Source organism: Alexandromys fortis, unplaced genomic scaffold (genome assembly GCF_014885135.2).
Source record: "Alexandromys fortis isolate MF-2015 unplaced genomic scaffold, M_Fortis_MF-2015_v1.1 scaffold_149, whole genome shotgun sequence".
Taxonomy (NCBI): Eukaryota; Metazoa; Chordata; class Mammalia; order Rodentia; family Cricetidae; genus Alexandromys; species Alexandromys fortis.
The window spans coordinates 973,632-987,744 of NW_026068025.1; the positions used below are offsets into that span (position 1 = coordinate 973,632).

Here is a 14,113-nt window from a genome sequence, read left to right on the forward strand (position 1 = left end):
CATAGTTCCTCTAGTCAAGAGAAGAGTCTATAATACAGGGCCCTGAAGCAAAGAGAAAAGGGCATATGAGCTGCCCTGCAAAGGCAACGGGCAGATGGAGGGTCATGACTGGAAGAAATCAATGTTGGGGTGTCCAGGGCAGACGCCAAGAATTCTCATACATACATGTTTATGCTGTGCTCCATGGAAGGACTGAGGCCCAGGTTATGAGTGTAGAGACCTGGTGCTTCTCTCTCTTCCACTGTTGTCTTCTAGAATCTGTATTACAGTTTAATGTGTCTTCAAGCCTCCACACCCATTTGCTTTTAGCCTATGTTGTTCAGTTTGACTCATGATGATGAAACATGATTTATAACTACAGGACCTCCAGAAGGTTTTAGAAGCAAGGACAGCAGTATCAGCACTGCAAGCTTTGCTCTGCTTCTCTTCTCATTTTTCTCATGTTGCCTGTAGTGAGAACATCTCACAATACTACAAGACTTTGGGGTTAGGGGAGGGCCCCTGTTCCTAAGTGTCAATTTCAGTTTCCCATATAGACCGAGACTTCACCAATTTTCTCAGGATTTTAAAAGTTCAGCTATGGGTTCTTTTGGTTTGGTTTTCCCTACACCAAGATGTTGCTGTATAGCCCAGGTTGGCCTCCCACTCAATCCTCTTACCTCAGCCTCCCAAGTGTTGGGTTACAGGCGTGTGCCATGATGTACCTCATTTAAAAAAAAAAAATAGATGGTTGTGAGTTGCCATGTGGGTGCTGGAAATCAAGCCAGGTCCTCAGCAAGAGCAGCATGTGCTTTTAACCACTGTACCATCAATTTAGCCCCTTCCAGCATGTTTTTATTTGCATATTGGTTTGATCTTAAACTGAACCCTTGCTGATCCTACTGCTCTTAAAGCATTTGATGTTTGTTTAAATGCTTGTATTTATTAGTGTGTTTGTGTGAGGGAGGGAGGGAAGGAAGGAAGTGGGGGTTTGTCACAGCACACATGTAGAGATCAGAGGACAACTTTGCTTGTTTTCAACATTTATTTTGTGTATACACATGCATTTTCTGTTGAGCACATATGTAGGTTAGAATATAGCTCATAGGGGCTGGAGAGATGGCTCAGTGGTTAAGTACTCCCTGGCTCTTCCCCCTTGGGCCCTCCTATCACCAGCTCACTTCAGTCCTGTTAAGATTTGGACAAACCTGGGCCATCTAGCAATCACTGGAACTTATGCTCTCAGTAAGCACACTCAGCCTCTTGCCATGTTGCCAGAGGTGATGTCCTGACATCCTCTTCTGCTGAAATGGAGGCCTTCCCAGAAATCTTCCTTAGGGAAGATTGGGAAAAGGCAGACAATCTTCAAACTAGCCAACTTCTTCCCTGTTATCGTTGAGTAGGTTGAGGCACTAGCAGACTTGATCTGCATGGCTGTGTCCCTAGTCACCTCCTTTCTCAAAGTGGTGGGTACTATGCTACCTTCTCCCTAGTGGTGTGGGCTTCTGGCTAACCAAGTCACTGATAGTCTGACCACAGATAGTCTCAGTCTGACCAATCTTTCATGCCTGGAGCCAGAGTGAGATCTTTAGTTAGAGATGATGGTGTCTCCTGTTTATAGAAATCCCTGAGCCTTTCTAAAGAAAGCTATTTCTGTCGCTACATAGTGTAAGGTTGCTTCATAACCAACCTCACTAAGTGTCTGGACCCTTCTCTCCTGGGGGGACTTATAGGAGTCCATTGACTTTATCTCCATCATCCATGATATGACCATCATGACACTCCTATTTAAAGGATGAGAACTGAAGTCTAAGGAACAGCTAAAACTCTTTTCCTTTCCCTCCCCATCTAGTAAATTTGAGATCTCCAAGGGAGAGCCAAGCACAGGTGGAGCATTCTTCCCTCTACACTTAGAAGCCACTTTGGGGATGAGAACAGGTGTGTGCTGACCCTGTGAACTGCTGAAATGTCCAGACTCCCTGATAGGTCCCCTGTTTTCTCACTGTCCCACAGCTCATTGCCTGAGGAAAAGAATAAAAGCACACCTTCTTTTGAGACCTGCCCGAGGCCACATGAGAAGCAAGAAACTGAGCCAGGAGAGCCAGATCCTGAGCAAAAGAAGAGCCGTGCTCGAGAGCGGAGGCGGGAGGGCCGCTCCAAGACGTTTGATTGGGCTGAATTCCGCCCCATTCAACAGGCCCTGGCTCAAGAAAGGGCCAACACTGTGGGGTCCTCTGATGCTGGTGAACCTGGGCGTCTTGAAGCAGAGCCAGGTGAGCTGGAGCGTGAACGAGCCCGAAGGCGAGAAGAGCGCCGCAAGCGCTTTGGGATGCTGGAAACCGTTGATGGGCCAGGTATGGAGGATACAGCCCTACGTATGGACATAGACCGGAGCCCAGGGCTGCTGGGAGCCCCTGACCTCAAGACACAGAATGTCCATGTGGAAATTGAGCAGCGGTGGCACCAAGTGGAGACTACCCCTCTCAGGGAGGAGAAACAGGTGCCTATTGCCCCTCTGCATCTATCCTTGGAGGACAGAAGTGAACGGCTCTCCACACATGAGCTCACCTCTCTGCTAGAGAAAGAGGTAAGTGGGGCAGCTCCCTTCTTAAATGCACAGAATTATTCAGTACAGTGCAGTGAGAGTGGGGATATAGCCAAGGGCTGTGGTGAGACAGAATGGGGCAGATAGAGGCATTCTAGCATATGATTCTTATGGAATGTGTCCAGATTACATCTGCATATACATTTATGCCTCGCTAGTGAGTTCCATGACCAAAGAATTACAATATGAGTATCCTTACTCCAAAAGTTACAAATGCTCCAAAGTCCAAAAGACTTAGTGTCAGCGTGACACAAGCAGAAAGTTCCCTACCATGAAATTTTGTTTCTGTGTAAAATTAGTAGATACTATATTATATAGGAGACTAGGGATATGGCCCTGATGTTACAGCACTTCCATAATCCACAAAACCCTGGCTTCAATCCCGGCATTGTCAAAACAAAGCAAAATGTACATATCACATGTATAAGTGAAGTCATGTGTATAAAGATGTAACATGATTGAAATTTGTATTTAGATTGGGCTCCATCCCTCAAATTGCTCATTATGTAAATACAGTTATTCCAGAATAATTTCAAAGGCAAAACAGCAAGCAACCAGAATACTCACATGAGGTATTTGAGATGTGTGCTCAGCCTACATAGGGTTCTGATTTTTGCCCCCCTTAGAGGCATCCTCCTCCGCAAGCGTCAGGCATATTACACTCTTTCCATAACAGCCAACTGAAGATCTGCCACTTCAGCATGCCCGTTTGCCTCTTTCATTTTTTTTTTCTGTTTTGTTAAATGTAGGAACTTGATAGATCACTAGCACCAACACTGACTTTTCCATTTTCTATCTCCACTAATAAAATATTATAGGTAAAATGAAATTAAGTAATTCAAACTTGCATAATTCTAGGCTATCAAAATAAGCCATCTGGGCCAGGCAGTGGTAGCACACACCTTTAATCCCAGCACTCGGGAGGCAGAGACAGGCGGATCTCTGAGTTCGAGGCCAGCCTGGTCTACAAGAGCTAGTTCCAGGACAGGCACCAAAGCTACACAGAGAAACCTTGTCTCAAAAAACCAAAAAAAAAAAAAAAAAGATAAAATAAGGCTTCTGGCCTGTAGGCCGCATACTGAGTTCTTAACTGGCCTTAGGCATCTCATTGGATATGCAGCTTGAGCTGGACCCTTCAGTTCCATATGATGCCTGTCCAGTGAGATGTCTGAGGCTAGTGAAAGAGCCCATTGTATGGCCACTGTGGTCAGTTGCTTTTTCTTATTGTCATCCTATTTGTGAAGTGTATGCATTTGTTTATTTTCACCAACAGCTGGAGCAGAGCCAGAAAGAGGCCTCGGATCTTCTAGAGCAGAATCGGCTTTTGCAGGACCAGTTAAGGGTGGCCCTGGGCCGAGAGCAGAGTGCCCGGGAGGGCTATGTGCTGCAGGTAGGGTGGGCAGCTACCCAGTCATCAGTGCACCCAGGGGCTTCAGTGTGAAAGGTCTGCTCAGACCCACAGGCTAGGAATGTGCAAACATGGCAGAGCTCTGATCAACAAGGACAAGGGTTCCTAATGCTATGATATTCTGTACATATTCCTTGCTACTGGGACAGTGATGCGGGGGGATGTGTACCAAATCTCTACAGCTAAGGATTTTCTTTTGGTCATGAAATCATTTTGGTAATCTCTCCTTTAGACTTTCTAGACGTTGTGCTTTTGCGAAAACCATGTATCTGTATCTCATTTCTCATTGTGTTCACCATAGTGAGATTGGCCTATTGTACATATACTGAAAAGCTGGGCAAGACAGCAAGCCAAGTGTCTTCTTAGGACAACAACAAGTTAGCGGTGGAGCTAGACCTGCACCACCACCCACCTACCCATTCCTTTGTAACCAGCCTGAGTTTCAGGAGGACATATGACCACCTAGCCATTCTAACCCAACCAGGATTGAGGTAAAAGTTATGGCAGTTAGGTGCCTAGCTGACAGCCCAAAGCCAGTGTCCTTTTCCTTTTGAGGTGTCTTCCAGAATCCTGCTGCATTCAGATCCCTAGAGTACCCTTGATATGGTTATGTCAAAAAACAGTCTCAGGGAAGCTTCGTATGAGGACAGGTGGCGTGTATTATCCTATAACTGGCTTCCTAGGATCAATGCTAGCTCTGAGACATGAAGTAGACATATTCTCACCCTGGGTACTGTCGTGCTGATGGGAGAATCAACAAATAAGTGCTAGGGATAGTGGAATGGGGTGGTAGAATTGAATTGAAGCTCCCAGAAAAGGCCAAGGAGAAGGCATTGGTTTTAGAGTGGTGTTAGGGTTTTAGGTTCTAGTCTTGATTCTGCCACTGATCCCAGAAGCATTCGCCACTCCTACAGCAGCGTTCCCTGCCTGTGTTATTTAGAACTAGTATCTTCAAAGACCCAAAATCCCTGCCAAGTTCACTGTTGACATGCCCAGACCCTTGTGCACTGACCTCCTCAGTCTTCGTTACCAAGTTACAAGTGGACCTGGAGTCCTTTCCTCTCCTCAACCAGGGCCTACCTTACCTTCATGCCTATCCCTCCCACTGCTGCATGTGTCCCTTGCTTACCCCACATTACCGCACCCTCTTCCCTTCCAGTAGACTCACTGCTAGCCTACTTCTGACCTTGCCCCAAACTGGCCATAGCAGGCATCTTCCTTCTACATAGCCTACTCAGAAAGCTTTGGGTTATTCATTCAGGCCATCCTTAATTTAAGGGTCATTTTCCTAAGCCTTTGTTGGGTCCATCCTATAAAACCTGACTTCAGATATGGTGGTAAAGACACTGCCAAAGAGCTTTGCACATTGCTACCTTGTGTATCTAACATGGATTAGTATGTGCGTCTACACTGAAGGCCTTGTTGGTCAGCACCTGGGCCAGCTTCCTGCTGAATCTAATAATGATTACCCCTGAGTTTTGGAAATGCTTATAGTCAAAAGTGAGAAGGGGAAAGAGGCCTTTTGGGACACTGAGGGCTAAGAGATGCAAGCTCGGGTAGGGTGCTGCGCTAACTGCTGGGAGGGGCCTGCATGCTTTGGATGGTGAACATGGTGTGGAACTGGAACTTAACCTGAGTGTCACATCTGTGGCTTCCCCACCAGTAGACTGAGGGAGCCTGGGCAGGCCAGATTCTAGGTGGGGCTCTCCTGACTTACCCGTGTCATCTCCCCTGCTTTATATTAGTTCTGTCTCTTCTGTGTGTCTCTCAGTTTGAGGAGTTTTGTGTTTTATTTTGGGTTTTGCATGTTTCACTCTTATTTTGAGCTTTATGAAGGTTTGTTTTGTTACCACATTTTGCTTCATGATCTGCATTCCCCCTGTTCTGTCTTCTTGCAGGTAGAGATTAGTTTTCTCCTTACGGTGGAGGCCTGACTACGCTTTCTAAAGGAAATGTTCCAATGTTACCTTGCTGACATCTCTCAAGTAGTTACCTGCCTTCCTTCTCTTCCTATCATGGAAGGAAGTGACGTCACTTTCTTGTGCCTTATGCCCTGTGCTGCTTTAAATATGTGGTCTAGAACCACATACTTTGTTTTGTAAAGCAAATGCGGTGTCCTTTTGTCCTTCGGTCTCTGTTATACTTCTCAGTGTGTTCCATTATTCAGCTTTATTTGGTTTATTTCTTCTAGATGCTGTTCAATTAGAACTGTTTTTTGATGTTTTTCCCATGTGTTCTGTTTATGTGGAAGCAGCTATATTTACCAAAAACAATTAAATAAAACCCAAATTAATTTGATTTTTTTTTCTTTAAACGAAGAAAAAAAAAGTTGTTCAAAGGATTAAAGCCAAACCCACCAAGGAACTTTTCTATGATTGATCCTGGCCAGAGGTGTGACACTCAGAACAGGGTGGCCTGAGTGTTACTAACCAGTATTTAATCGGTTTTTTTAAGACTGAAGTGGCCACTTCCCCATCGGGTGCCTGGCAGAGGCTCCATAGAGTCAACCAAGACCTCCAAAGTGAGCTGGAAGCTCAGTGCCGGCGACAAGAGCTCATCACCCAGCAGATTCAGACACTGAAACATAGCTATGGGGAGGCCAAGGATGCAATCCGGCACCATGAGGCTGAGATTCAAACCCTGCAAGCAAGACTTGGTAATGCAGCTGCAGAACTGGCCCTTAAGGAGCAGGCTCTAGCCAAGCTCAAGGGTGAGCTGAAGCTGGAGCAGGGCAAAGTCCGTGAGCAACTGGAGGAATGGCAGCACAGCAAGGCCATGCTGAGTGGCCAATTGAGGGCCAGTGAGCAGAAACTCAAAAGTACAGAAGCCTTACTGCTAGAGAAGACACAAGAACTGAGGGACCTAGAAACGCAGCAGGCATTGCAAAAGGACCGACAGAAGGAGGTACAGAGGCTGCAGGAATGCATTGCTGAGCTCAGCCAGCAGCTAGGTACCAGTGAGCAGGCCCAGCATTTGATGGAGAAGAAGTTGAAGAGGAACTACACATTGTTACTGGAGAGCTGTGAGCAGGAGAAGCAGGCACTTTTGCAGAACCTCAAGGAGGTAGAGGACAAGGCTAGTGCCTATGAGGACCAGCTACAAAGCCATGTGCAGCAGGTGGAGGCCCTTCAGAAAGAGAAACTGAGTGAAACAAGCAAAGGCAGTGAGCAGGTGCACCAGCTAGAGGAAGAGCTAGAAGCCCGGGAGGCTAGCATCCGCCAGTTAGCCCAGCACGTACAGAGCCTCCATGATGAACGGGATCTCATCAAGCAGCAATTCCAAGAACTCATGGAACGTGTGGCCACGTCTGATGGGGATGTGGCTGAGCTCCAAGAGAAGCTGAGAGGAAGAGAAGCTGACTACCAGAACCTAGAGCACTCACACCACAAGGTCTCTATCCAGCTACAGAGTGTACGCACTCTGCTGAGAGAAAAGGAAGAAGAACTGAAGCACATTAAGGAAGCACATGAGAGAGTTCTAGAAAAGAAAGACCAAGACCTTAATGAGGCTTTGGTTAAAATGATTGCCTTGGGCAGCAGCTTAGAGGAAACAGAAATTAAGCTGCAGGAAAAGGAAGAGTGTCTAAGAAGATTTGTAAGTGATTCTCCAAAGGATGCCAAAGGGCCTCAGAGTACGGCAGAGCAAACGGAGGAGGACCGTGGCATTTTGCCCCTAGGCTCAGTCACCAGAGTATTTCCAGGCTTTCCCCACTCACAGCCAGAGGACGAAGACCCAGGTGCTGGCCTAGGGGAAGAATGTAACAGTGGTAGCCCCAGCAGAGAGGAGAACGTGGTACCACCAAAGTCTGCAGATGTGCCTGACAGGGATGGGCATCTGCAAAGCACCTCTAAGTCTGACCAGGGAGCACCTGTAAAAAGGCCAAGAATCCGGTTCTCCACAATCCAGTGCCAAAGATACATACACCCAGAGGGTTGTGCAAAGGCCTGGACTAGCAGCACATCATCAGACACCAGCCAGGACCAGTCACCCTCAGAGGACAGTGTGTCCTCAGAAGCTACCCCTAGCACACTCCCTGCAGCTGCAGATGCTGAAACCTATATCTCTATAATCCACTCCCTGGAGACAAAGCTCTATGTCACAGAGGAGAAACTCAAAGACGTGACCGTGAGGCTGGAGAGCCAGCAGGGCCAGAGTCAGGAGGCATTGCTTGCATTGCACCAGCAGTGGGCTGGCACTGAGGCACAGTTGAGGGAGCAACTCCGTGCCAGCCTACTACAGGCTAGCGCACTGGCCTCTCAGCTAGAGAAAGAGAGACAGGAGAAGGCAATAAACATTGAACACCACTCTGGGGAGCTGGAAGACTTCCAAGCCAAAAATAGCCAAGCCCTGACATGCTTAGAAAACTGCTGGAAAAAGCTAAGGTCTCTGCCATTTGCTGACCAGGAGGAGGGACAGGATGCATGTGCAGCCTCCCTGGCTAACATAGAGAGTATGCTTGTGAGTGCTATAAAGGCCCTTCAGCCTTGGGAATCCCCAGCAGACAGCAGGACACAGACTGAGCAAGAGACAAGGCATCCCATGGAAAGTGGTCTGGCAACTCATGTTCAGGAGCCCTACCAGCCCATATTGAATGAACAGGAACATAGGAAGCTACTTTCTGCTCAGATAGTTCTGGAGGCCTCACTCATCAACCAAATTGCTGACTCTCTAAAAAATACCACTTCAGATGTGTATGGTGTTCTCCGTGAGCTTACTCAGTCAGGGGAGTGGCCTCTGAAGGAAGAAAGTACTGCCCTCTCTGCTGGGGCTCCAATGGAGATTTGGGCCAAGAAGGTACTGGTGAATGGTGAGTTCTGGAACCAGGTCGAGTCCCTAAGTAAGCACCTAGGGACACTGGGAGAAGAAGCAGCCTGCACGTCAGGAGACAGGCAGCAGCATATTTCCCAAAGTCTGGCTGATGCCACATGGATTCGTGCAGAGCTCAGCTATGCCACACAATCATTAAGAGAATTGTTCCACCATAGGCTACAGAGCATACAGGAGACCCTACAGGGGACCCAGGCAGCCCTACAGCAGCACAAGTGCATGCTGGGAGAAATCTTGGGAGCCTACCAAACCCCAGACTTTGAAAGAGTAATACAGCAGATCTTAGAAACCCTCAGGCATCCAGCTGGCAGGGAGGACCAAGTACAAACATCCTGGGACCAGAGCCCATTAGGAGAGGTACTGAGGCCAGGCACAGATGGCTCCCAAGAGCCTTTGCAGGCTTTCCATCAGAGCCCTGAAGTCCTTGCTGCCATTCAGGATGAGCTGGCCCAGCAGCTGAGGGAAAAGGCTAGCATCCTTGAGGAGATTTCAGCTGCCTTACCAGCCCTGCCTCCCACAGAGCAACTAGGGGGTTGCCAAAGGCTTCTGCAAATGTCACAGCATCTCTCATATGATGCTTGTCTAGAGGGCCTTGGTCAGTATTCTTCATTACTGGTTCAAGATGCAATTATTCAGGCTCAGGTGTGTTATGCAGCATGCAGAATTCGGCTGGAGTATGAAAAGGAGCTGCGGTTTTACAAGAAGGCCTGTCAGGAGGCCACAGGGGTCTCTTGCCAGAAGCGTGCACAAGCAGTTGGAGCCCTGAAGGAGGAGTATGAAGAACTTCTCCAGAAACAGAAGAGTGAGTACCAGAAGGTGATCTCCCTCATTGAAAAGGAAAACACTGAGCTCAAGGCCAAGGTGAGCCAGATGGATCATCAACAGAGATGTCTACAAGAGGCAGAAAGCAAACATAGTGAAAACATGTTTGCCCTGCAGGGCAGATATGAGGAGGAGATCAGGTGCATGGTGGAGCAACTGAGCCACACGGAAAATACACTGCAGGCTGAGCGTAGCCGGGTTCTCAGCCAGCTAGACGCTTCAGTCAAAGACAGGCAGGCCATGGAACAGCAACATGTGCAGCAAATGAAGATGCTGGAGGACAGATTCCAGCTGAAGGTCCGGGAGCTACAAGCTGTCCATCAGGAGGAGCTCAGGGCCTTGCAGGAACACTACATATGGAACTTGCGGGGAGCCCTCAGCTTCTGCCAATCCTCACACCCAGATTCCCCACTGGCTCCCAGGCCATCTGAACCCAGAACTGTGCCAACAGCCAAGGATGAGGCTGAATCGATGACAGGGCTACGAGAACGTATCCAGGAGTTGGAGGCCCAAATGGACGTCATGCGAGAGGAGCTGGGCCACAAAGAGCTGGAGGGTGATGTGGCCACCTTGCGGGAGAAGTACCAGCGGGACTTTGAGAGCCTCAAGGTCTTTAGCACCATTTATTTTTCAGAGCCAATTCTCTTTGGTGATACAAGAAAGGGGCATTCTGGGCAACTGAGGTCTTAGTGGAATAGGAAATAGTTTTAGCTCTCAACTGCTCTACAGGCATAACTGAGTATCATTCTCCTCTGTATTCATGACCCAGAAGGGAAATTAGCAATGAAAGCAGCATCCCTGTGGGAAAGTAGAGTAGGGTCTTCCTTGCCTGTCCATGCCTCCAGGGCACTCTCCACACCCTTCACCTTACCCTCATAGAATCCCTTCTGGCTTCAAAGTTGAGGCATTAGTCCAAGGACTGTCTCACACCTCTGAACGGCAGCCACCATGTGACTCTTCCCAGAGAGCAGAGTTAGGACTTCACAGCACAGCGATATTTGCAAAGCAGTAAGCATTCTTGTCTAGCCAGGCTTCCCAGGGAAAAGTTGGCAGTGGATGGGCACTGTGTCTGAGAAGGGCCTTCCTATACTCTTGCCTCACTGGCTGTCATTCTTCTGTGGACATCACTTTTTTTATATCTTAGATTACACTGTGTGTGCTGCCTGGGCATAATTGTGGAGGGTTCTGACCATCTCTTAGATTCCAGAGGTGGCCTGGTAGCTGTGTCTTCTTCTTCTTCCCCATTAGAAGGTATACAGGCCCCAAGGGTGCCTGAATCGGGTCTTTTTACAGGTCACTGTTCTTGCTGTAGTATCACAGCTGTTGCACAGCAGGGTGTCTGGGACTGTTTCCCATCACCCTTTTCCTCCATACTGAAGGGAAACAATGGTGTATTCAGGCTGGTGCTTTTCCTTTGCCTCTGGGTGACCACATAGCTACTGACCAAATACACAGGAGAGGTTGACGAGGCACCTGAGGCACTGTTGCTCACCATTCTTTTCCTGGTTTCATCCAGACCTTTTAAAAATCATTAGGCGCCAGGTAGTGGTGGTGCACACCTTTAATCCCAGCACTAGGGAGGAAGAGACAGGCAGATCTCTGTGAGTTCAAGGCCAGCCTGGTCTACAATGCAAGTTCCAGGACAGGCTCCAAGCTACACAGAGAAACCCTGGTCTCGAAAAACCAAAAAACAAATGAACAAAAACCATTAAGCATTGTGAGAAATTTTCAAAATGTGTATTCAGTGATCCTGCGGGGAGCCTGGGCCACCACTGCCTGCTCCTTTTTGCATCTACAGGCACCTCCACAGCCTGGGAAGGGTGGGTCCAGGCCTGGCAACATCACAGTCAGTTAGCAAGATGTCGGAATGGTTGTGCTGGGTTCAGGTTACCTAGTGGGAAAATGCCTTAGAAACAAAAGGTACAAATTGAGAGTGTCAGACTTGAGCATATATATGTGCCCAAGAACTTCAAGCCCTCTGTAGGACTTGTGGCACAGCTAGACACAGGCAATGTGTTTGACCAGACTGTCTGAGCTGGGAACAGTTTCTCTCTGTGGATCTCTGCACAGAGAAGGGAGCCTGGACTGTTGCTGCTGCTGCACCACCACTAGCCATGAGTCTGCATCTTAGTAAGGAACTTTGGATTCTAGGGATGGTTTAAAAATTAAAATTTGGGGGCTGGAGAGATGGCTCAGAGGTTAAGAGCATTGCCTGTTCTTCCAAAGGTACTGAGTTCAGTTCCCAGCAACCACATGGTGGCTCACAACCATCTGTAATGGGGTTTGGTGCCCTCTTCTGGCCTGCAGACATAAAAACAGAAAAAAAAATAAATAAAAAATAAATAAATAAATAAATAAATAAATACATACATACATACATACATACATACATAAATACATAAATAAATAAATAAATAAATAAAAATATTTAAAAAAATTAAAATTTGGAGCTGGGGAAATGGCTCAGAGTTTAAAGAACTTTCCAGCAAGCACAAGAACAGGACTTTACATCCCCAGCACTTATGTAAATGCTGGGTAAGCATGATATGGTGTGGCCCCCTTGTAATTCTAGCACATAGCAGATAGAGGCAATGGCTTCCCAAAGAAAACTAGTTAGGCTAGCTAGCTGAATCAAAATCTGTGTTCAGATGAGAGGTTCTATGTAAGGTGGAAGTGATCAAGGAAAAACACTCGAAGTTAAGCCTCATTGTGGCTTCCATGCACACATACACACTCAAATTTTTTAAATTGGTTTACAGAGTAACAATTTTCAAACATAATACAGTTAACAAAGAAGCAACCTGGTTGTTAAAAACACCTCAGTGTTTCTGTTATAGAAATTTTGGACCCTGTCTTCTTCGTGTATTCCAAAATGCTCAAATCCAAATAAGATGGAAAAGATTTCCCATAGGATTGACATCCATTACATGGAACTCAAAATCTCAAACGAGCCAAAATCCAAAATATTCTGAGCACTGACTGCCACAAGCGGAATATTCTTCAGTGAACATTCTGTGCTGTGTCTTACACTGCAGGCAGAATAAACAGGCTGTGTAAGATTATCTCTAGGCTATGTGGAGAAGGTAACTAGTACAGCACCCTCTGCAGTCAGCTCCAGGATGTGAGCAGGAGTTTAAAGTTGCTGACTAGAAGCCCCACAGTGACTGTGAGGATCAGTAAGAAATGTCAAAGCATGGTGGTTGGATACTTGGTATCTTTTCTTGAATCCATTAGCAAAACGATGAGGTAGGAGCACAGAGTTAGAGCCACATTCTATTAGCTTGCTTGTTTGTTTGTTTTTATCAGAAAGCCTGTTCTTCTCAGAAGTGGCTGTCACAAGTTTAGACATAATGACCCACATTCAAAGTAGCTGTAAGCTGCAGGTGGAACACAGGGCATGCATTACTGCTTGGTTGGAGAGAGCAGCTGGGCTCCATGGCTGTGGAGAATGGGAACTCTCCTTAGGACTTACATGTTGATGTCTGTTCTGTTTGGTAAGGTGGTACGGTTCTCAGTGGGTAGCATGCCTCTGTTCTCCTTTAAAAGAGAGGAAAGGAGAAAGCATAGGATGGCAGGAAAGATGTTGGCATCTGCTCCGGCTCCTGGTTGGATACTCTTGAGCTGAAGCTCCCAAAAATAGGTCGTGTCTATCCCAGCCCACAGCAGATGGGTTTCACTCTCCAGTCTCTCTACCCTTTGTTTCAGGATGGACTCACTCTTTCCAACTAACATGTTTGTCAGGATTTGTCCCTGTTGACAATCCAGTATGTCTGCTACTCCAGCCAATATAGGCAGTACATGTGCCATTTGGTTGTAATGACACGCAGTCCCAGAAAAAAGGGGTGTATAGCTACATACAGACTTAGTACCTGATGCTGGAAGTTCCAGCCATATCTTGAGACCGTATCACTTCTTGAACCAAGCAGGTCGCTGCCTTATTTATTACACAGGACAGACACTTGGAGGCAAAGAGAAACCAATAAGCCCTCTTCCATTCCACAGGCTACATGTGAGCGAGGCTTTGCTGCCATGGAAGAGACACACCAGAAGAAGATTGAAGACCTACAGAGGCAACACCAGCGGGAGCTAGAGAAGCTGCGGGAGGAAAAGGACCGCCTCCTGGCTGAGGAGACAGCTGCCACCATCTCAGGTAAGGTTAAATCCAGGAGCACAGGCCAAACCTATAGTTTCCTGAGATTGAAGTTTCCTCTTTGTACATGGTGGTGGGAATGGGTGGGCAGGGTCTCTATTCTGTTTGGAGAGAGGTATTAGAAGATTCAAAGTGAGGCAAGGAATAACTTGAGAAGCCTTTTGAGAGCCTCCAAACTGAGAGCCAGTGTTCCAGCTGATTGTGACACTCAGGCCCCCAACAAGCATCCATCACTTGGAGTACTCTTCACAAGAGCGTGAATATGCTGTAACACAGCCCCAGCAAGTGTGTCTCACCTATCTCATGTTGCATTCTCTTTTCA

At 47.2% G+C, this 14,113-nt stretch overlaps 1 protein-coding gene across 7 annotated transcripts in view; it reads left to right on the top strand.

The window, feature by feature from the left end:
* Positions 1-14,113, top strand: part of Mprip (myosin phosphatase Rho interacting protein) — a 133,223-nt gene that overhangs the window by 103,339 nt on the left and 15,771 nt on the right. For 5 of the 7 annotated variants that reach the window (XM_050163567.1, XM_050163569.1, XM_050163568.1 and 2 more), the window contains 4 exons: positions 1,993-2,566; positions 3,858-3,974; positions 6,447-10,250; positions 13,644-13,791. In XM_050163567.1, coding sequence (XP_050019524.1) covers positions 1,993-2,566; positions 3,858-3,974; positions 6,447-10,250; positions 13,644-13,791 — 4,643 coding nt within the window. The remainder of the gene's footprint in view (positions 1-1,992; positions 2,567-3,857; positions 3,975-6,446; positions 10,251-13,643; positions 13,792-14,113) is intronic. The other 2 variants (XM_050163573.1, XM_050163572.1) reach the window with 1 other exon arrangement.